Genomic DNA, 22,307 nt, shown 5'->3' with positions numbered 1-22,307 from the left:
GGTCTTCTGCAGGCAAGCAACAAAAACATTTTGCTATCAACAATTACCCAATGAAATTCACTGAAAAAGTTTTTTTTAAAAAAATCTAAAAATGCACAGACGGAAAACTTCACATCTGTAAAACTCCATGTCTGTTAAAGATCCAAGACACCAGACAGAAAAGACATAGCAACCACTAATATCAAGTGTATAAGAAATACCTTTAGAAGTAAGTCAGCCAAACAATCCAGGAAGCACAACTAAGTGATCGCCAAAGGAATCCTCAATATAAAGCAGTGGTTCCTGATCTTCGGTACCTCAGGTGTTCTTGCACTGCAACTTCCAGAAATCCTGGAGCACAGCTGATGATGAAAACTTCAGGGAGCTGCACTCCAAGAACAACTGGGTTACCCAAGGTTGGGAACCACTGATATATCTGGCAAGTGGAAAGGATACAGTGGTTAGATGAAGATGAAGAGATAGACGAGAGCGTAAAGAGTACCTATCCTGGATTGCCTCTGAGTTTGTGTTATGGGGCTCTACTCTAGAAGGCAGGCGCCTAGAGGAACAAGCAGAGCAAGACAAAGTTTTCATATCTCCCTTACATATATTGTTTATGTATCTGAAATCTTTTTCCACCTATTTCCTGTTTCTTCAAATGCATCCTCCAAACACCTGGGGCAAAATGTACCAAGAGACTTTCATGGAAGTCATTAGACTCCTTTGTTGATAGACCACTTAGCATTTCCTGTCAGAATTCTAGGAGTGCCAAGAGGAAGCCACCTTGATTGGCCAGAAGTGGAGCAGAACATACCAAACAGTTTATGAACAAAGAGGGTGAATCACTTGCTTATAACTTTCTGAGCCCAAAGCTCCAGTCAACATAATGGGAGTAGCAGTTAAGCTCTAATATAGTACTGGCTTCTGCAGCTAGGTGCAAACAAATGGCCGAAACAAGGAGTGGTGCGTTTTCTTTCTCTGCTATTCTCCATTGTGACATCTTCTTCATTTAGAAATGCATTATCTTCTGCAACTCTTATTTTCAATGTGTGGAGTAGAAGCTAATCTTGGGCCCCTACAGGAAACCCACCAAAATGCTTGTGTGATGCAATGCACCCCCGTTTTTTTACCGTGTTTCCTCTTTGTTTGCTCCAAAACCCCCATAAGGGCTTATTTTCAGAGGATGTTTCATTTTTGTTCATGTACAACAATATACATTTATTCAAATACAGTCATGTCATCTTCTTCTAGTTGCTGAACAATGATGGAGGGTAGGGTTTCTCTTGACTGGGGCTTAATTTGGGGGTAGGGCTTAGATTACGGGCATCCTGAAAAATCATACTAGGCCTTATTTTCAGGTTAGGTCTTATTTGTGGGGCAACAGGGTATGTTCTGCCAGTATATAAAACACAGGGACTTGCAATTATACAAACAGAATCAGAGGCTACTTTGAGCAGAGTTACTCAACCCTCTTAAAAAGAAATAGTTCCAAGTCAACTTTTCTGATTATTTGTTAGTCAGTGCAGAGACTGAGACTTTTGTAAATATGCGCATTTAAACAAAAACTGGTTTGAAATTAAATGTGTCAATAGCATGAAACCTTAAGTTGGCAAGGGATCACGTTCATTCATTCATTCATTCATTCATTCATTCATTCATTTATTTATTTATTTATTTATTTATTTATTTATTTATTTATTTATTTATTTATTTATTTATTTATATATTTACTTACTTACTTACTTACTTACTTACTTACTTATAATTCAATTGGGGCATGAGGCAGCTACCAATAAATTGGGTGGGGACACCCCACAATTTTTAAAAGAATCAAACTAATTTTTAGATGTCTAAAAGCAATTAAAACCAAACAGGAAAAACAGGGGGAAAGACAGCAAATTATAAATCTCCTTTACAGTCAGGTAGCTTGACTGCTAGAGTTTTGCCATGAAAGAGAAAGGCCTTTGCTTACTGGTGGAAAGGCATAAATAATGGTGTCAACCTCCCTTGAAAAGGTGCTCTGCAATCTGTGAGCAGCCACTAAGACCCCAAAAGCCAAGCCTCTCTACCACATGTTAGTGACATTACTCCTGTTAGAAATGGGACTGGCTCATACAGTCATGATGGGAAAACTTCCATATCCACCACAATGGCTCAGACATGCCGTGGTTGTCTCTATTTTTACACTTATACGTCTTTTATATATTGCTTTCTCAATACATCACTTCACACATTCAACTGCTAAGTAAACAAGGATTTGAGAACAGATCAAGCTGCTGAGAATGCCAGATCTGAAAATAAATTTGGTTGAATTTTCCATGTCCCATAAACAGCATGATATTCTGAGAGAAGTAGGATTTCGTCTGACACTGATGTTACCAAGATTGAACTTTGAATCTATTTTGAAAACAAAGACCTGTCCCTTCTGCATATGAAATAAGATTACCTCAGAACATAGCATTATAGCTGAATTACTCTATCTCCCCAGTCATATTTGCTCAAACATTAAGAATTCTTGTTCTTGGAGTGTAACTTCCAGTTAATCTTAAGCACAGACCTTTTTATTTATTTATTTCTGACAGTTACCTACAGTAGAATAAGCAAATGTTCAGAAGAACCAAGGCTGTAAACTTGCTTGGAAATAAGTTCCATTAAACTCAGAAAGGACTTATTTTTTTAGCAAACACGCAGAAAAGACAGTGCTATGAAAGGCAGGAAACATGAAGTAGGAAGCAGAAGCAATGCACAGCTCATGCAACAGAGAACGCTATAATCCATGAGCAACTTGTTATCAAACTTGGGGGGAGGGTTCCTAAAATTTTGCTACAGCTGTAACATTATAACAATAATTTTCTAATTAATTCAGGTTGGTGTAGATGTAGTGGAGTATGCATAGAAAACACAGTAATATGGCTATTAAAAATAAATATAAATGAATAAATTCCAAGCAGGTTAGATATCTGCTGGGGTAACTCCAGAAAAAGTAGACTGAGGGAGTAAAGGAGTAACAAACATCATTATGTTGCAGAACAGGGATTTTGCTACACACACTTATCAGGCAGATATTGTGCCATTAAAAAGTAGGGTTAGCAAGGTTATAGGGGGGCATTGCTCCTTACTACCTGTTGGAGACATGCCTGATCCCTGAATTTAAATTTCTGTCATACAAAAGCTGATAGTTTTCCTGTTGTTGGATTAGAAGGAAAGGCTATGTGTAAAAATCTCTGTTACATTTTATTCATTCACATTTAAAATAGGATAAATGTGGCAGTTTGACTAATTCACTTATTGGGCTAAATCTGCCGTTAGGAAGCAGATGATGAGGGAAAAATATTAAGATGCCCAGCGAGCAACATATCAACAGACAAGAGTGTTGATCCATCAGCCCCTGCCATTTCCTAGAGGGGACGATGGGAAGAGGAGAACATTTAAAAGGACGATTCCTTTCCAACAAAATCTGCCCCCCTTTCCCTCCTCCTATCCACCCTAGGAGGGAGAGTCAGCGATTCTGACAGAAAATCCACAGAGGAAACCTGAGGGACAGCTGCACCTCTGAACGACTGGCAGCTGATTTTGACTCTTTCCCTAGCTAGCCCTACTCCTTCCCGCCTAGGCAGGCAGGCGGCCGGCTGGCTTCCTTCGTAACCACCGGCAGTCACGGCACCCACAGTCTTGCCAATCGGTGTGTTTGTCTGTGTCTTGTCTTTCCTACAATTGCCGACATTTCCCCAGGTAAAAGGAAAGGTGTCTCTCTATGTGATGCCCGCGTGTGTAGAGCAGGGACCCAAGCAGGTCTCAGCACTATGCCGATGCAGCAGAAACCCTGAACCAGAACGGAGTGCGGAGGGGTGGCAGCACGCTGGCGGGAGAAGCCCTTGGCCATCGTGGAAAGGAAACGCCGTCTCGGCCAAGCCCCCCCCCATGAATGGCAAGGAGAGAGCCTGTGGAACTCCCCTTTCCGCCGCCGCCCCTCCACACACACAACACACAACATACACACACACACAGACATAGACACACAGACACACACATACACACACACCGGGATGTCCCCTCATGGCAAAGGACCTACTAGGCATGCAAGGTGTGTGTGTTTCTTTCCTTCTTTCCAGATCGAGGCTTCTGTGAAGTACTCTTTTTTCTAAAGGAAAATAAGCCCCCCTTTCTTTTTCTTTTTATTTAAAAAAAGAAACCCAGAGCTGAGTAGGACTTGAACGGGGGAACGACGTTTTTAAAAGCAAGCCAACAAACCGGGACTCTACGGGATGCAACCCCCTTCCAAAAGCAGATTGAGGGAGGGGGGTGGAGGGGGGAGGGCGAGGGGGTCAGACAGAGCCTTGATGTCCCTCAGCAGGTAGACGGGACGGGAGGGGAGGGAGTCTCTCTGCACGTCTGTCAAGAGACGCTAGTCCAGCGCTGGCGCTTCCTCTCTTCTGCCCTCGCCTGCGGTTTCTCCCTCGGTCTCCCCGCCACCGCCAGCCACCCCCCCCCGCACCTCACTCCCCAACCATGTTCTGCCTTCTCGACTCGAGTTGTTTCGAATTCGTGGCTCCTCCACAAAGCCCGGCGGCAGTGGCGGCATCGCTCCACAGACCAGCCCACAGCGGTGCGGGAAGGCTTGTGGCCGTAGGTCCAGCGGTGTGGGGAGGGAGGGAGACACCGCTCGGAAGGCGCATTCTCTCTCTCTCTCATTCCTCACCCCTTTCTGCATCACTGGTAAGAAACAACATCATCCTCTCTTCTCTCCCCCCCCCGCCCGCCCGCCACCCCGCGACAAAACGCCACCCCAGTCGCCACCCCACCGCGCCTTGCACCTTTGCTAGTCGCCCGCCAGCCCTACCGCTCGCCCCCTTTTGCTCTCACGCAGGCGACAGGCAGTCCCTCCCCTCTAGCGTGGGGCTCTGCGGTTCACCCTCCGCTCCCTCGCCCATCTTTTCCCACACGGAGGATACTACGGAGGAGACCGCTCGACCTATAGCCTTCCATTCATCCGTCTATATCTCAAGCAGACATTTTGGTGCCATTGATTTGTTCAAGGCTGAGGTTGGAAAGCGAGGGAGCGCGCTAGCGAGAGCAAGGGGAGAGGGGGAGAGAGAGGGAGAGGGAGAGGGAGAGAGAGAGAGCTGTCTTACCCACCCCCGCCTGGATGTGTGTGCTTGGCACTGAGCGATGCTGGGGAACGGCTTGTGGAGCGGGTCCCTAGCGGAGCTGGTTTGCTGCCATCCGCCCAACTTCAGCACCCAGCCGGCAGGGAAAGAGAGAGAGGGAGAGACAAGGGAAGGAGGGAGGGGGGGGAGGGAGAGGGGAAAGCAAGGAAAGGAGGAGGAGGGTGGAGAGCGAAAGAGACGGAGAGCGAGCAGAGGCTGGGGGTGCGCATGCGCCTCGCCTCTTGCTCTGGCCCCAGCAGAGGAGCTGGAGTTTCCCCGCTTCTCCCAGGCGTGACTCATTTTTAGCCCCCTCCCGGCGGAGTTCGACTCTCCCTCCCTCTCCCTTCCCCCCCCCCCGTTGCTTCCTTCTGCCCGGGGAGATTCTGAAGAGGACGCTGGCTGGCTGGCCGGCCGCCAAAGGGCGACGGGGAGGTAGCGACCAAGGAGGAACAGGCGAGAGGCTGCTAGTCGGAGGGCCCTCGGAACCAAGCCTTCTTCAGGAGAAGGAGCGTGAGGACCTCTCGCGGGCAGGCGGGCGGGCGGGTCTCTCGGAGCGCCTTGGAGCCGCGGCTCCCGCGTGGCCAGACGCCTGGCCACGTGTTTCCGTGGGCTGCGGGGGCGCTGGACTCCAGGTGGGTAGTGCGTGGCAGAGGAAGACGCCTGGGCGTGGGATGCTGCTGTGAGGAAAACAAGCGACTGGATCAGTGCGATTGACATCCGGCTTGTCTCTCTTATATGGGGGGGGGGGAGAGAAGGGAAGCGGGGTGCCCAAACCGCACCGAGGGCGGGCGGGCGAGCGAATGAGCGCTGCCTTGCTGCAACGACTCGATCCAGACCTTGAGGCATCGTCGAATGCAAAGGACTACCTGCGGTTTCCTTTCTGCCCAGGACTGGGGGGGGCTTTTGCAGCCCGTTCTCTCTCATGTGTCCCGCCGGAGAAGTCCTGGGAGAAGTGTGGAGGCGCGCGCGAGACTTCCTCAGGGCCGCCCTCCTGGCAGGGGCCGGCGGCACCTGCTCGTGCAGCTGCACGCGCGCCGGGGCACGTGGTGGCGCAGCTGTGGCCAGCCGGCTTGGCCCTGGGCCCGCGGCCCGGTCGCCGGCGAAGAGGGAACCGCGGCTCTCTGCCAGCGGCGCCCCCTTTCGCTCAAAGAGAGCCGGCCCGGCCGAGGTAGCCTGGCATGGCGGGGGAGGGGGAAGGGGGGTAGCGAGAAAAAAAAACGCAAACCCAAATGTCTTTCCCTGGCACTAAAAATACCACAATCATCGCTCAGATAATTCAGTTGCCGGCACTTTGGGGGCACCCAAAGAATCTTGTGTTACACAAGACATACTTTAAAAATAGAAAACAATCCTACGTTCTCCCGTTTTTGAAATAATTGTTTTTAGTAATGCTTTCCCCTAAAATTGTAAATATTTTATCGATTCCTCTTTATATTTGATTAATCTACTTTTTTTTAACTTTTAACATTGTGTTTTTGATTATGTAAGCCACCTTGGGTCCTTTTAAAGGAGAAAGACAGGGTTAAAATATTTCAAATAAATAAATAAATATTGGGAAATACCTCGAAACATAAAATTCAAAAGATGTTGTTATATCTTGTTATATAAATTATATTATTATTATTATTATTATTATTATTATTATTATTATTATTATTATTATTATTATTATTATTATTATTATTATTATTATTATTATTATTATTATAACAGTTTCTTTTAAGGGATCTCTCCTTCACCTCCCTCTGTCCCCTGACATCCTATGAACACAGATGCCAAAAAAACAAACAAACAAACAAAAAAAACAACCAGAAATCTTATATACAAACCCCATGGGCCCTGCGCTGAATAAGCCTATGGGACAACTGTGATCTTCAGGATCCTCCCATAGGCCCACCCATTGCTGAGGGATGAAGAATGTTGTGGTCCAACATATGGAGGGCCATACCTGTAGTTGCCCATCACCTGCTTAGAGGAACATCAGATGGTGCAGACCAGGATGCAATTGCTGTTGTTCGTTTTCCTCATTTGCACAAAATGAAGAGGCTTCATAAGCAACTTCACCTTATTAATCAGGTTTGTAGTCCATATCCAGCAATGGAACACTACAGACTAAGGAGCTGCAACCTTGCTGATGGGGGTGTGGAACATGTTCACTTTTTGTCTGGCTGCTAAGTGGACCTGGTTCTCCTGAGGACTACACTCCTACAAATCAATAGGATATTGGTGTCTGGAATCAGATCAGAAGTATTGTTTGATTTAATCTGTTTCTGTCTTAAAGGAAACTAATGCTATTGAAGTGGGGCTGCCACCACCCCCTTTAAAAGTTTAGTGTGTGTTTGTATGTACTTGTCCTTTCACATCCTAAAAAAGTAATAAAATGCAAAGTAAAATGAAAATAATGTGCTGATTTTTCTTAAACCGACTATTTGAAGCAAATACGTGTGTCGTTATGTGTTACATCTGCGTATGGAGATGAAAAGTAATAACTATCGAAAAGTAACAAATCATACAGAAACCCATATTAACCATTTCCATTTTCTTGAGATTTTCCAGGATTTGCAAGCACAGTGTGCACATACACATCCAAAAATAAAGAAGAAATGGAGTTTTAGCAACATCTATAAGACCATTGTTGCCATTTATATACAATGCCTAAACATGGAGTGGAAGGGCATTACCCCTTTGGCAGGCTCCCTGTCACAGGCCCATTCCTGCTTGGGTTGGGCACTCAGCCATGCATCTATGGTTTGGCAAGGAGCCTGCCAAAGTGAGGGGATGGATGCTCATGGGATTACCTTTTTGCTTTGCATTTAGGCAGCAGGATACAGGCTTCTTACAGAGATGCTCAAACTGGTGTAATTCGGAGTGCCAGGGAGGGATCGTTCCAACTTTTCATTTTTAATTGAAGATAAACAGATTCTCTTGGGACAGAACATATGCACTCATGTTGAATTGTGGTTCTAATTGCTTCCTTCTGATTTTAACCGAAAGAATTGGTAGCTGCTTAAAGATGTGCCCCAAGGTATTACCAGCATTTCTACATGTAGCCAGTTTATTGGATACCAAGATGTTCTCCATACACTGTATCCCCTCTTCTTTTATCAACATGATGTATCCTTCTCTTATTGCTACTACTGTTGCAATACTGAAAATAACATTTCTACGTTTTGAAGCAATGGTAAAATAGGGTACTTGTCCAGATCCAGACAGTTTTTATTCTAGCTGATCTAATTCCATAAGCTGAATAGGAAACATATTTGCATCTCTTTTCAAAAGGACATATTCTGATTAACTGCAATAGTAGCCAAAACTAAACATAGAAATAGAGTGATTGCATTTGCATTAGGAATAGGAAGAAGGATGTATTGGCTAGGCCTTTGGTCTGTTCAGCGTGATTTTATTTACATTCTGTACCTTTCCTTTCCCGGGAAAACAGTAGCTTAGAGCCAGAAGGTACCCCCCTCCATGTTGCAGTTTGGTCCTTTCTCCCTTTCTCTTTTAAAAAAAATATATCCTGAGAGTCATTTACGACTTCTCCAACATTGTGTCTAACTGGGATCTTAAGATGTGTGTTAGTGAGTTATCATCATGAGATGGCAGTATTAAGATACATTAGCTATTATTTTTCTTCTGCATCCACTAAACTCTTATGTGTTGCACTTTAAAGGCTAGCCCAAAGTATGTTGTTAGTTTAAGAATTTCAAAGACCAGTCAAAGACATATAGGGGAATAAAAATCACCAGTTAATGGGAAGATGCCCAAGTATACTGTATGGCATATACAACACTAAAATTATTGTACTTTTCACCTGTCCTTCCCATCCATTTATATCAAAGAAACTGGTACCCCATTGCTTAATTCTTACTTTCTAAGGTAATTACTGTAGTTTTGTTTTCCTCTTGGCTCTGGCCTGCATTAGTACAGGAAACCACATGGGTGGTAAGGTTCTCAAGTGTGTTCTCAAGTAGGAAGTAACTTTAACAACCACAACCACAACAATCATCATAATCATCGGACATAACAAAAATGCCTCATGAATTAAAGGTATTTGTAAAAAAACTCAAGGAAAACAAATTGATGATATTGTAATAACAACTAAAATGATTAAGAGGCAAATAAATGCTGTGAAAAATGGAGTTCACCTGGTCCAGATGAGCTGTACAGATTTAGGTTAAAGCATCTAACAAATCTCCATCAACGTATAGCAGTGCAATTTAACCACTTACTTCAAAATTCTACAACAGAAGAATGGATGGCAACAGGCTGCATGTTTCTGATAATGAAAGATCATCAAAAGGGAAATGAATCCAGTAATTATTGACCAATGACATGCCTTCCAGCAATGTTCAAGCTCCTCACAGGAGTACTTGAAAGATCAATATCTAAATACTCAACTGAAAGCTCCCTATACCCAACTGAAGAGAAAGGGAACTTTAAAAAGTCAAGAGGCACAAAAAAATCAGCTGCTTATTGATAAAATGATACAGTGGGGTCTTGACTTAAGAACGGCTTGAGTTAAGAACATTTTGACTTAAGAACCACTCTCAGGAAAATATTGACTTGACTTACATACTTAGATTTGAGTTGAGAACTGAAAAAAACCCACATGGGAGGCAGGGAAAGTGCAAAATTTGAACTTTCAGTTAACTGTTGGCCAGTGAAAAGGGTGCCTGTCTGCTTCCTCGCTCCTCCCAGCGTTTACAGAGTGGATTGGGAGACAGTCTTCAGACTGCCTGGTACTGGACTGCCTGGACTGTATTTTCCCTGCCTTCCCTGAACCTTTCTTGACCTAAGAAAAAAAGAAACAAAATATCCCCCTCTAGTGGTCGAAGGCGGAATAGCAGCTTCCCCTTAGTTTCTATGGACGGAAAAGAGCAAATACGGATCAAATGGTTTTCAATGCATTCCTATGGGAAATGCAGATTTGACCTGAGAACTTTTTGACTTGAGAACCACCTTCCAATATGGATTAAGTTCTCAAGTCAAGACCCCACTGTACTGAAGAATGCAAAAAGATGAAAAACAAACCTTAACAAGACCGGGATAGACTATAAAAAGGCATTTGACTCATTGCCACACAACTGGATTAAGACCTGCCTAAAAATGTTTGGGATAAGTAAACAAATTAAGAAATTCCTCAAGAAATACATGGAAAAATGGAAAACCGTATTAATGGCCCATGGTGAAGAAATTTATTTATTTATTTATTTATTTATTTATTTATTTATTTATTTATTTATTTATTTATTTATTTATTTATTTACTCACTCACTCACTCACTCACTCACTCACTCACTCACTCACTCACTTACTTACTTACTTACTTACTTACTTACTTACTTACTTACTTACTTACTTACTTACTTACTTACTTACTTACTTACTTTTTACTTATCACCCATCTGGCAGCCAAGGCCACTCTGGGCAGTTTACACCAATTAGACAGAAACAATAAAATAACAAAATAAGATGACATAAAAATTAAAAGTGCAAATCAAAATACCATAAATACAGTGAAAGACATAGTGAGGTACAATACAAGGCATTACATTAATATAATTTAATAGCATAAAACATGGTAGTATGTTAATTAATACATTATTGGAGGCACGGTTGCATAAGGTTGTTATTTACTCTGGAACGGCCTGTCTAAATAGCCAGGTTTTTAATAGTTATTTAAAGATGTCTAGTGAGGGGACCAGGTGAACTGCAGGTGGGAGGGTATTGCACAATTGTGGGGTTACCGTCAAAGAGGCCCAATTTCTGGTGGCTGTTTTCCAGGCCTCTCAGGGTCAAATCTCTCAGCTGCCTCCCTGTGTTGATCTTATTGGATGGGCAGACCTAACTGGAAGGAGGTGCTCAGCCAGATATCAAGGTCCCAAAACATTTATTTATTTATTTATTTATTTATTTATTTATTTATTTATTTATTTATTTATTTATTTATTTATTTATTTATTTATTTATTTATTTATTTATTTATTTATATTTTTATTTTTACCCCACCCCTCTAGACCATGTCTACTCGGGGCGGCTTGCATAGATAAAAACAAAACAGTATAAAAAATACAAAATCATAAACTTACGATTTTAACAATTAATTTAAACAAATAAACACTCCCAAGATGGCATGAATCAAAATAAAATAAAAATAAAAATCACTTAATTGACTGAAGGGAAGGCCTGGTTGAATAGCCAAGTTTTTAGCTGGCTTTTGAAAACACCCAGTGAGGGTGCCAGCCGAATTTCGGCAGGGAGGGTGTTCCACAGCTGAGGGGCCACCGCCGGGATGGCCCGATTACTTGTTTTTTTTCCCTTCCGGGCCTCCCTCGGCGTCAGACCCCTCAGCCGTCCCTGCTGGCTATATTGGGTAATTTGGGCCTTATAGGTTAGTACTTATAGGTTAGTACCATCACCTTGAAACTGGTATGGAAGTGAACAGGTAACCAGTGTTAGGTGACCAGAGTGGGGGAAATATGTTTGTATTTTCTAACCCTACTCAATAATCTGGCCACCAGTTTCTGGACCCGTTGCCGTCTCTGCCAGGTCCAAGGTCAGCTCCATGTAGCCATGTGCAGTAGTCTAATCTCAAGACTATGATCGCATGAACCAGCATGGTAAGGGGCCCAGTATCAAGGTACTGGGCAATCCACTAGAAACAAATAAGTGTATCAGATCACAGGCGCTACCTGTGATGCCATTGATAGCCCTGGGTCCAGAAGTACACCCAAACTAAACACCTCATCCTTCATGGAAAGAGCAACCCCCCTGAAAGACGGGGGGGGCAACCAGACCACAAACACTAGGGGCCCCAACCTGCAGGATTTCTCTCTTGTTCGGATTCAGCCTCAGTCTGTTTTCCCTCATCCATCCCAGCACCGCATCCAGGCATTGCTCAAGGGACAGGACAGCATCCACTGCAGAAGGATGGAAGGAGAGACAGAGCTGAGTGTCATCTGCATATTTGTGACATGAAGCTCAAAAACCCCTGATTACCTCCCCCAGCAACCTCATATAGATATTGAATAGCATTGGGGAGATAATTGACCCCAGTGGGACTCCACAATTGAGAGTCCACAGAGCGGACAGTATCTCCCCAAACTGACCTCTCTAAGGATGGTCCTTAAGGAAGCACTGAAACCAGGCCAAGGCCTGACCACCAATCCCCTACCCTGAAGAGCCCCCCTCCCAGGAGGGTACCATGGCTGATGGTATCAAAGGCCACTGAGAGGTCAAGGAGGACGAACAAGGGCATATTGTCCCTGTCAGCCTCCCTTAAGAGTTCATCTTGCAGGGCAACCAGTGCTATCTCCATGCCATGACATGGCCTGAACCCAGACTGGAACAGATCAAGGCCATTGGTTTCCCCCAGGAGAGCCTGAAGCTGACTGGCCACCATTCTCTCTACCAGTTTGCCAGTGAAGGGGATATTGGTGACTGGGCGATAGTTGTTGACATTGTCAGCTGCCAGGTTAGGTTTTTTTTTTCAGATTGGCCTATTGAGTGTTTCCTTGAGGGCAAAGGGAATCCTGCCCTCAAGAAGAGATCCATTAATAATAGCATCTGCCCATTCAGGTGTTAAAGGCCTGGCCGCTTTCAAGAGCCAGGCCAGGAAAGGATCTAGTGAGGAGGTGGTGGCCCTACAGTGATCCAGGACCCTGTCAACCTCAACTGACATAATGGGCAGAAATTGTGTTAAGATTGCTGGGCTGCAAATTGGTCACAGGAGATGCTACTCAGAGGCTTGTTGCTGTGACCAGTCCGTGTACAATTGTGTACAATGCAGAACAGTTCCACGTGATGTTCCTGGGCTTTGCTTATACAGAGAGCCAAGTAAGATTTTCTTATAGCTTTCACCCTGGCTAAATAAAATTTGACATGATTTTGCAGCTTTTAAATTAGCTGCTGTCGGGGCCCATCTCCAAATGCCCTCTAGCCTCCTCCTATTACACTTTAACTGCCACAGCTGCTGGTTGTACCAAGCAGCTGGCTGTGATTGGGAATGGAGGGGGCATTTAGGAGCAATGATGTCAGCCGCATTGCATTTTGGAAACCAACAGGATCCAACAGCCTGTGGGGGGCAGACCATCTTAATGGGTTCCTGCTCCCTGAAGGGGGTGGGGTGGGGAGTACCACTGAGAGGTTGCATTTTATTAGGTGGTGGTCCAACCATAAGAAGGGAGTCTGAAGCCAAATTGGTCACCATTGGTCCACTCTCTCTCTGGCATGTTGAGAATGCCAGGTCTAATGTGTGACCCGCCACATGGGTGGGGCTGTTAACAAATTGGGACATGTCCAAAGAAGCCATAGTTTTCAAGAACTCAAGAGCTAGACCTGTGGCCCCAGCCTTAGCATGAACATTGAAGTCACCTAGAACCAGTAGTCCGGGGGATGTCAGTGACACCACTAGGATGAAGTCCACCAGCTTCAGAAAGGAAAGTGCTGGATTGCAGGGAGCACGGTAAACCAGCACCATCCCAAATCCATCCCTCGTCCCCACTGACATGTGGAGGGCCTTGAGGCCCAGGATACTCAAGGAAGAGAGCCTAACAACCTCTAATGTGTTTTGTAAATGATGGAATTTAACAGCAAAAGAGGAATATTTCAGGGGGATTCTTTGCCACCACCGCTGCTTAACATGTCACTAATTCCCATGTCAATAATTTAAAATAAAGCTGGATTGGGCTACCATATTTCACAACAAGCAGGAAAAATTAATAATCTCTTATACATGGATGACCTAAAACTATATGTAGAAAGTTCCATAGAGATAGAATTACTGCTAAACATAGTGCAAATATTTAGTGAAGATATCTAAATGAAATTTGGAATTGTGAAATGTGCAATTCTGTCTATACACCATGGCAAGATCAAAAAAGTCGATGGAATAGAGCTAAAAATGGCAATATTATAAAACCACTCATGTGATGAAAATCATAAATAACTTGGAATACTAGAAGCAGATAACATTGTGCACAAAAAAGTTAAAGAACTGACAGAAAAAGAATGTATCAAAAGACTGTGGAAAATCAAAATTAAATGGGGAAAATACAATCAAAGCATAAGCACATGGTCCATTCCAGTAATTAGATACCCAACTGGAATAATAGATTTGGCTCAAAATGAATTAGAAGAATTGGATCGAAAAACACAGAAACTAATGAACATGCAACACACACTACATCCAAAAAGTGATGTGGACAGATTATATTTACCAAGAAAAATCTGAAGCTGTGGATTACTGTAAGTATAGCAGGTAGTAGAGGAGGAAAAAAAGAAGCCTAAATGATTATATCAGTAAAAGCAGAGAAAAATTACTTAAGACAGTGAAAATGGAGAATATTTTGAAAACAACACAAACAAAGGCTCAATATGAGAAATAACAATTTGAAAAGAAATTAAACAGCTGGAAAAATAAACCACTACATAGACGACACCTGAGAAATATTGATGGAAAGCATGATCATAATTCAACATGGGCATGGCTAAAACTGGGGACCCATAAGAAAGAAACTGAAGGATTGATTTTTGTTGCACAAGAACAAGCACTCCAAACGAAAAGAAAATGCTGACTCTGCCAAGAAAAAGATGAAACTGTGTCACACCTCATCTGTGAATGTCCAAAGATGGCACAAACAGATTACAAAGTTAGACATGTTGGAGTGGCCCAAGTTAGTCCGCTGGTCATTATGCAAAAAATATAACTGGTCAGCCTTACTAAAAACAACAACAGACGGACACCTTGAACATAACACACCAGACATAGTAGTACTAGAATGAACAAAGGTTGATATTTAACAGATACTTAAGTTTTCGGTTAAAATTTGTATTTGTTATATAATACCAGTCAATGTTTTATAATTTACTGTGCAATAATGATGATGATGATGATGATGATGATGATGATGATGATGATGATGATGATGGCATTAAAGGTAAAGGTTCCCCTTGACAATTTGTCCACTTGTGTCTGACTCTAGAGGCCGGTGCTCATCTCCGTTTCCAACCCATAGAGCTAGCATTTGTCCAAAGACAATCTTCCCTGGTCACGTGGCCAGCGCGACTAGACATGGAACGCCGTTACCTTCCCACCATGGTGGTACCTATTTATCTACTCCCATTTTTGCATTTTGCATGCTTTTGAACTGCTAGGTTGGCGGGAAATAATGGCATAGTCTGGGTATATTATTTGATATCTGGCTGCTTGAAATATCTTCTCTTGCAGACAGGTACCAATGTAGTCAAGCAGCTGGTAGTTTAGTTCTGTAATCTGAACACTGTATATACATGCGTTGTTCATTGCATTATATTTTACTAAATATCATGATGAAGCAATTTAGTCTGTCTTTTTGAGAGTTTAAGTCTTCCGATAAGAAATTGCCACTCTGTCCCCTTTGAGAGTGCACAAGAAGCAAAGGGAATCCTCTTTTCTCACCCTGGGAAGAAGAATAAAGAATCTTGCAGCACCTTAAAAATGTATTTAATTATTATATTAAAAATGGGAATACATTCAATACTAAAAACACATTTAAAAGTGACAAGGAACAACAGACCATTTGGGGGGGGAAAACCCCTCTTTCAGACAGCCAGTCACTAAGCCAGCCAAAGAATCTTAAAGACTTACCTTAAAGACTATCATCCTTTGTTTGGCATAAGGTTTCATGAACTGGAGCTAACTTCATCAGACAGATGATTGGTTGGTTGGTTGGTTGGTTGGTTGATTTCCTGTTCATCTAGTGGCCCTCTAGTGGTAGGTGAGGAGGAAGAAGAGATCAATGAAGAGTCCTGAGGGGACCCTTCAAAGGTGGAGTTCCCAGAGGAACCTGAGCCATCCAGGGACTGGGAATGCATATACAAAGAGGACCCCTAGGCAGGAGTCCTGGTCCAACTCCAAGTTCCTTGGGATGAAGTAGACCACCAACTTAACCCTTACCCACTTCCTCACCCCTCTTATTGGGGAGAATGGGAGTGTAGGGAGAAGAGACATTGAGTTCAGGAAGGAAATGCCAGGAAGCCAACAGCGACATAGGAGACATGTTGGTGAAGGCAGTGGCAAAGAGTATGCTAGGCACAGGTGAGTGAGCAGGACAAGAGGGGAGCAAACTGAGGAACCATCCCCAATACCCTCAATGTGAGTGTCTTGTCATCCATCCTTGTTGTTGGGTTCCCCCCTTGGCTCAGCGAGGACATCCCCATTAAGGAAAAAGGACTAGAAACTCACCATGTTTCCATGTTCCCAGTTAACTGGGAAGGAGAAAGTCTTGGACGTGGTAAACCTCATCACAAGTATTTGGGCAGTGCCTAAAACTAACCCAGGTGCTGTTCGAAGGCAGTTTAGTTGTAAATCCCCAACTGCTTGCAATAAACCCTGTTCTGTTTCAATCAGCAATGTTGTCTATAGAGCGAGATGCCCCATCAACCTCGTCAGGGTTGGTGGGGCTCACGCTGCCATACATCTCATCCAGCTTTACTTATTTTACTTGATATTTAACTCTTCACCAACTTCACTTAACGGCTGGTTTGTTAAGCGTATTACATGAGTGTAATTGTATGTGTAGCAGCAGAAATATGGCAAAAGTCAATTTGGTAATTTGGCTTTCAAAGACATTCACTAATTATACAAAGCATACATTTCTTGGGGGATCTAGTATAAATAATTTAAGTAAGCTACTGCATCTGAGTGTTATGACATGTCTCATGTCATGTCAAAGGTGACATATACAGTAATAAGCAGTGTGGTGCAGTGGTTAGAGGGTTCTAACGGGGGAGGTTAGGGTGAGAAGATCTCAGCTCAGCCACTAGAATGCTTTGTAGCTTTGTAGGGCCTCGCTGGGCTAGGATTAATGAGGGAAAGAATCATCACAAAGAGTTCCTTAAATAAAAGCTGGGATAATAATGCAGTCTTTAATGCCTGGACTCCTTTAGTATTTCCTTTTACAAACTGAAGCATCACTTTGAACTTGAAATATTTTTGAGGCTTGTTAGCAAAGGCAATTGAGTTGAACCCCATTTTATTTTATAATTACAGAACTGTGAAGTACAGAGGTGTGGTTTGGGTACACCATGTATATTTAAAATAGAACACTCATCATAAAAGTCTTCTATTTGCTTTCTTTCTAATGCATTGTCACTTCTTTCACTGCAGCAAGAATCTTGGTTTTTATTTGGTGTAGCCAAACTCAGGCTCTCCCTTTTGTCTCTATGTTTTTCATATCCATACTTCCATGAAATTCCATGGTTCCCAAGTTGCCACTTCTCCAGCAACAGTCCAGGACTAGATTTCATTCATTTGGCACTTGAAAAATAATTATACATTTATTTTCAATTGTATTGTTTCAGTATTGGCCATAGGCCATAACCGAGATACAAAGATAGAATGCACAACATTGAAACAACACATATATTACAGATTATTGCAATGAAGAAGGTGTAATTTCTGAATGTCTTAACAGCCATTGTTTGATGATAATTGGAGATGGGGATGAATATAAAAACAGATCTTTCTTTTTTTGATGAAAATAGCCGAATTTTTAAATATTTGTCAATCTGTATTTGTCAGATTTGAAGTCCTGACTAATACTGCTTGACGAATATTTTATTAATCCTTTGTAATTAAAAACAAAAAACAATTCTGCCTACTGGCTGCCAATGAGCTGATCGGCAGGCTGATAGGCAGTCACCCACCCCCGCAGCCACCCACCCCCACAGCCTACCCTCCCCCTTTCTCTCCCTACCTTAGCCCCCACCCTCGCCGACACCCCCTTACCATAATTGTCGCCACCACTGCTGAGGTCTCCATCAGGCCTCCGCAGCCAAGGTGTGTAAAAAGGGAAACTGGTTGCCCTTTGCAAAGATGGCAGCTGCAGCTTCCCTACCCTAAAAGAAGCAGCAGCCACCATCTTTGCAAAGGGCAGCCAGTTTCCCTTTTTAGGTGATGGTGGTGGGCAGTGGTGGGTTGGTGGGGTGTGTGGCAGCGGAGGGGTGGCAGCAATGGGGGCAGGTTTTTTAAATAACCCCCCATGAATTGATGAATAATTTCATTATTTGTTGTTTCATGTGGGCAACTTCGTGCTTCATGAGTCGTCAACTTTCAACGACTCATGAAGCAGGACGACTCGCCAAAATAGTGAGTCATCTCCATCTCTAATGATACTCATTACTGCAGTCATGGTCATAATTCACATCCTAGGACTCAACAGAAGTACGTGATTGAGACAGTGCACATGAGAATGTCTTCTCTGTTGCTGCTCTCAGAAACTCCCTCCCATAGGAGGCTAGGCTCGCCCCATCTTCAATGTCCTTCTGTAGGCAGGCAAAGAGCTTTCTCTTCAGGCATGTTTTCTCTTAGTGACTGTCTCCTTGAGTGTGGTTTTTTAATGGATTGTTGTACTTTAAAACATTGAATGTGTTTTGATGTTGCCTTTGTTTACCATTGTTAGTCTGGTATTTGTTTGATCCTCTTTAGTATTTGTAACCTCACGGTTCTTAGCTTTAAATTCTGTCTTTTAATGATGTGAATGGCCTTGGGTTTTTTTAGGGAGGAAAGCTCTCTCTCTCTCTCTCTCTCTCTCTCTCTCTCTCTCTGTGTGTGTGTGTGTGTGTGTGTGTGTGTGTGTGTGTGTGTGTGTGTGTGAGAGAGAGAGAGAGAGAGAGAGAGAGAGAGAGAGAGAGAGAGAGAGAGAGAGACAGGCAGGCAGGCAGGCAGACAGATAAAGTGTAAGCTGTTGACTTGAGTAATATACTCCTTAACTGTTTACCCCCTCCACAGCCCCCCCCCCGATTTTAATTGTTGCCCAAAAAGTGCCTTGTGCTCTCTGTTGGTGCATGAGGCAGGTGTGACATGTCTGGAGCACCCCCCCCCAGCACATTGGGGCATTGCACCTTCCTTGCAATTTTCACTTAGAAAATATTTTTGATTATTAGAAGATTCAAGAATGCTTTTCCAGTTTTTTAAACTATAGTTTCAGTTAAACTGATTTTTGTTAACAAAAATCCATAGCTGTAACCCTATACAGTACATAATCATTGCATTTAGAAACATTTAAAAAATTAAACATGCAAAGTAGCCTGTTTGACACACCTCTGTACCTTGAGTTGTTTGGGCATGCTGCCCTCTGGCTGTCATAGGGAACCATGGGGTGTCTTAGTTTTTGAGGAGCTCTGACCAGATTTTAACCAAAACAATCTTTTAACTGACCATTGGTCAAAATAGATTATATGGAGCATGGTTAGACAGTTGGATTGGGATGCGGGAAACCCAGTTTTGAGAATGCCCATTCTCAAGCCACCATGAAGCCTCTTGGATGTGTTTGCAACTTGCTGGACAGATAGCGGTAGCAGGAATTTGTGGGGACCGAGTCTTTGTATGTTTATGCATCCACACAGATACATTTTTGAAATAAGCATTCTTTATTTAAAACAACAACACAACTGTAAAATGCTCTTCAAGTGGAAGTGGGACTGTGATATTATGATGTCCAATAACACTTCTTTACAAGGTCTGCCCCAGCCAAGCATTAGTGCTGTAAAAAAAACCCACAATTAATCACTTCAGAACAGAAGTACATTAGTTTCTAAGGTAGAATAACTGTAATATAAAAGCAATACTTTTATATTACTGATAAGAATTGCCCCTCCTATCTGTATATTTGTGGCTCCCAAGGGGGTAAAACTCCATTCCTATGGATGGTAGAAAGGAAAGGGCTGTGTGTTAAGTGAAGTAGGGGATACACAGCACCATCAGAATGGCTGCTCTGCTGGCGAGTGGGCCCCTCTTCTTTTGTTGGATTTTATAAAGCATAGCCCTGGTTTACCCCAGCATTTGTGTCTTGTGTCATTATTCTGGGTGAGGTGGCAATGATTTCTGATAATAAATCTCTCCCAACCTCTGGTTCAGCATCCAGTTACAGTGCCTAAATCTCTGAGCTATTTAGCAGCTTTACTTATCCTGGTTTACTTATCAGGTAACATGGCCAGTCAAAACTGTGTGCGAATTGGAACTGCATTTCAATACAAACCATTTCAGATTAAGAATCTTTGCAAGGGGGTTATTGCAGCATCATGAACATAATCCAGCAACATGAAACCTAGGAGAACAATCAAAGGAAGAAGATTCAACAGGAGGGGAACACAAACACTCAGACTGAAATTAAATAGGAAAACAGATCTGCTTGCAGTTTGGCACCAGAAAACAGAACATTAGGTTTGACAGAAGAAATGGCAGGCAATAAACTTTTTTAAAAAGTCTGCAGAAAGAAATAAGAAAAAGGCGTGTGTGGATAACAAAGTCTGAAATAAAGATACATAACACCTCTTGTTCTCGAATGAATTGCACCCCGCTTCTCATTGCTTTAATGCACGCAATAAAAGAACATCATTCAGGCATATTATCTGCATCTGAGAGAAATTATCTGTTGACCATATTGTTCTTCAAATATTAGAAAATCTGATGATCTCCATACTAAGAGCCTGCCTAAACTCCACATTTGTTCAACTTACTTTGCACTCATGGTAGCACTGTTGCATCTTGGTGCCCTCTTAGTATAGGGCTGAAACAGCACTGGATTTGCTCCAGACCTGCTCATATGGACCCTAGTACTACATTTTTCTATGCCGATCTGTATACTTTGTGCATGTGGGGGTTCTTCTACAACCATTGTGCCACACTATCTCTTTATTTCCTGAATGTACATGAGACCCAGGTGGAGTAAACTGTGGTACTGACTCCACAACTTGCCTGAATCTTCATTTTCCAGCACACCAGTCCAAACTATGCTTTGGCTGTGCTCTCCAGGAAGCTAAAAATCTGTAGAGTTGCCCGCTTGCCTAGCACCCTGACCGTATAAGGTAGCATTGCCACCACACACACTTTAAACCAGAGCTTTTTAAATAGCTAGTCAAGGGGTCAAGACTGGATTTACTATTATATTCATCAGCTCAATAGCCAAGCCTTGATGTGGAGAAAATTTTTATATTTATTAAGGAAAAGCAAAAAGGCAAAAATAGTTCAAAATATCACACAAAGTTCTTTTAAAAAGCAAATGTTTAGGGGAAAGCAGAGGGTCACACAAAAATATAATAAAGCCAATTTCTCCATCTAATGCTTACTGTCAGCATAGAGATCTGTATAGCATTCAGAACATACACAAAATATTCCACTGGAACAGCATTTTTAATGCTTAGGTTTCACTTCCACACTATGATGCAAAAAGTGATACTTCTTTTTAAAGGACACAAGAAAAGCCAATAGCCTAAGAAAACAAAATTGGGGTGGGGGGTAGCAAGCTGTGGTTGGGTGTAGAGTGATCAACAGAAAAGCACCAATAAAGAAAAGTTGTCAAATAACATATAACCTTAACATGTATGGGTCAGTATGCATTAATGCAGTATTCATGTCCACACAAGCAGATTCAACACTGGAACAAATTGGAGCGAAGTAGAACACTACCACCTAGTGATGGTGTAAAAAAAAAAAAAAAAACAGACTTGGAAAGCAAGCTTTTTTTGTCCTCCTTTGACTCTGATGACACTAGTTTCAGCCTTGCTTTGTATAGGAACAGGGATGGAATCCTGGTATCACGGGTGCAAGAAGAATTATAATTAGAGTGGATGGGCCGCACTGACAGGAGCCAAAAGGGGAGAGCAGTCTGCATTGGAAGTGACAAATCAGAGAGTCGTGCAGATGTTTATGGACATGTGGCACCAGGGCAACCAGGTGCATCCCAGTACATCCAGCAAAAAATAAGTGTCTTGTGTGTGAATGCAAATACCAGGATGATCTGTTCAAATCTGCAAAACAAACAAACAAATAAACAAACAAACCCCTCCCAAAGCCCACCATCACCCAAAACCAGAACAATCTCAGAAGGAGCAGAGACAGCACTGCTATGTGCACATACTCTGTGAAGCAAGACTAGTTTTGCTCCCCCTTTTACTTTCTTCACATAATCACTTATGAGCCTGAAGAGGAATCTCTTTGTGCTAGGGTTGCCAGATGTCAGGCAAAAGGAGGACATGTCCTCCTTTTTAGCCTAATGTTCTCCATCAGGCAGGCAAAGATAAAAACCTTTAAAATGTCAGGCTTTTGTATATGTTCTAATTTTGGATGGGAGGGGGAGAGGTGGAAGGACCCCCTTGCCCCTGGCTTTCCCCACCCCCACCTGATTTCCCAACCCCTGC

General features: G+C 42.9%; 1 protein-coding gene and 1 long non-coding RNA gene across 9 annotated transcripts in view; one reads left to right on the top strand and one right to left on the bottom strand.

The window, feature by feature from the left end:
- The window catches only part of RGS17 (regulator of G protein signaling 17), a 105,746-nt gene extending 96,138 nt beyond the window's left edge, over positions 1-9,608 (bottom strand). For 2 of the 8 annotated variants that reach the window (XM_078383233.1, XM_078383235.1), the window contains exons 1-2: positions 5,116-5,221; positions 201-538 (exon numbers count right to left, since the gene is read on the bottom strand). Coding sequence is in view for 1 of the 8 variants with exons in the window: in XM_078383232.1 (XP_078239358.1) it covers positions 298-538; positions 5,116-6,050 (1,176 nt within the window). In the remaining 7 variants the exon portion in view is untranslated. Of the gene's footprint in view, positions 1-200; positions 539-4,793; positions 5,057-5,111 lie in introns of those variants that run through there. The other 6 variants (XM_078383232.1, XM_078383231.1, XM_020803711.3 and 3 more) reach the window with 6 other exon arrangements.
- Positions 4,335-22,307, top strand: part of LOC144585930 (uncharacterized) — a 36,922-nt gene continuing 18,949 nt past the window's right edge. The window contains exon 1 of the long non-coding RNA XR_013540561.1: positions 4,335-4,695. This is a non-coding gene — a long non-coding RNA (uncharacterized LOC144585930). The remainder of the gene's footprint in view (positions 4,696-22,307) is intronic.

Source organism: Pogona vitticeps, chromosome 1 (genome assembly GCF_051106095.1).
Source record: "Pogona vitticeps strain Pit_001003342236 chromosome 1, PviZW2.1, whole genome shotgun sequence".
Taxonomy (NCBI): domain Eukaryota; kingdom Metazoa; phylum Chordata; class Lepidosauria; order Squamata; family Agamidae; genus Pogona; species Pogona vitticeps.
This window is presented reverse-complemented; position numbering and strand designations above follow the sequence as displayed.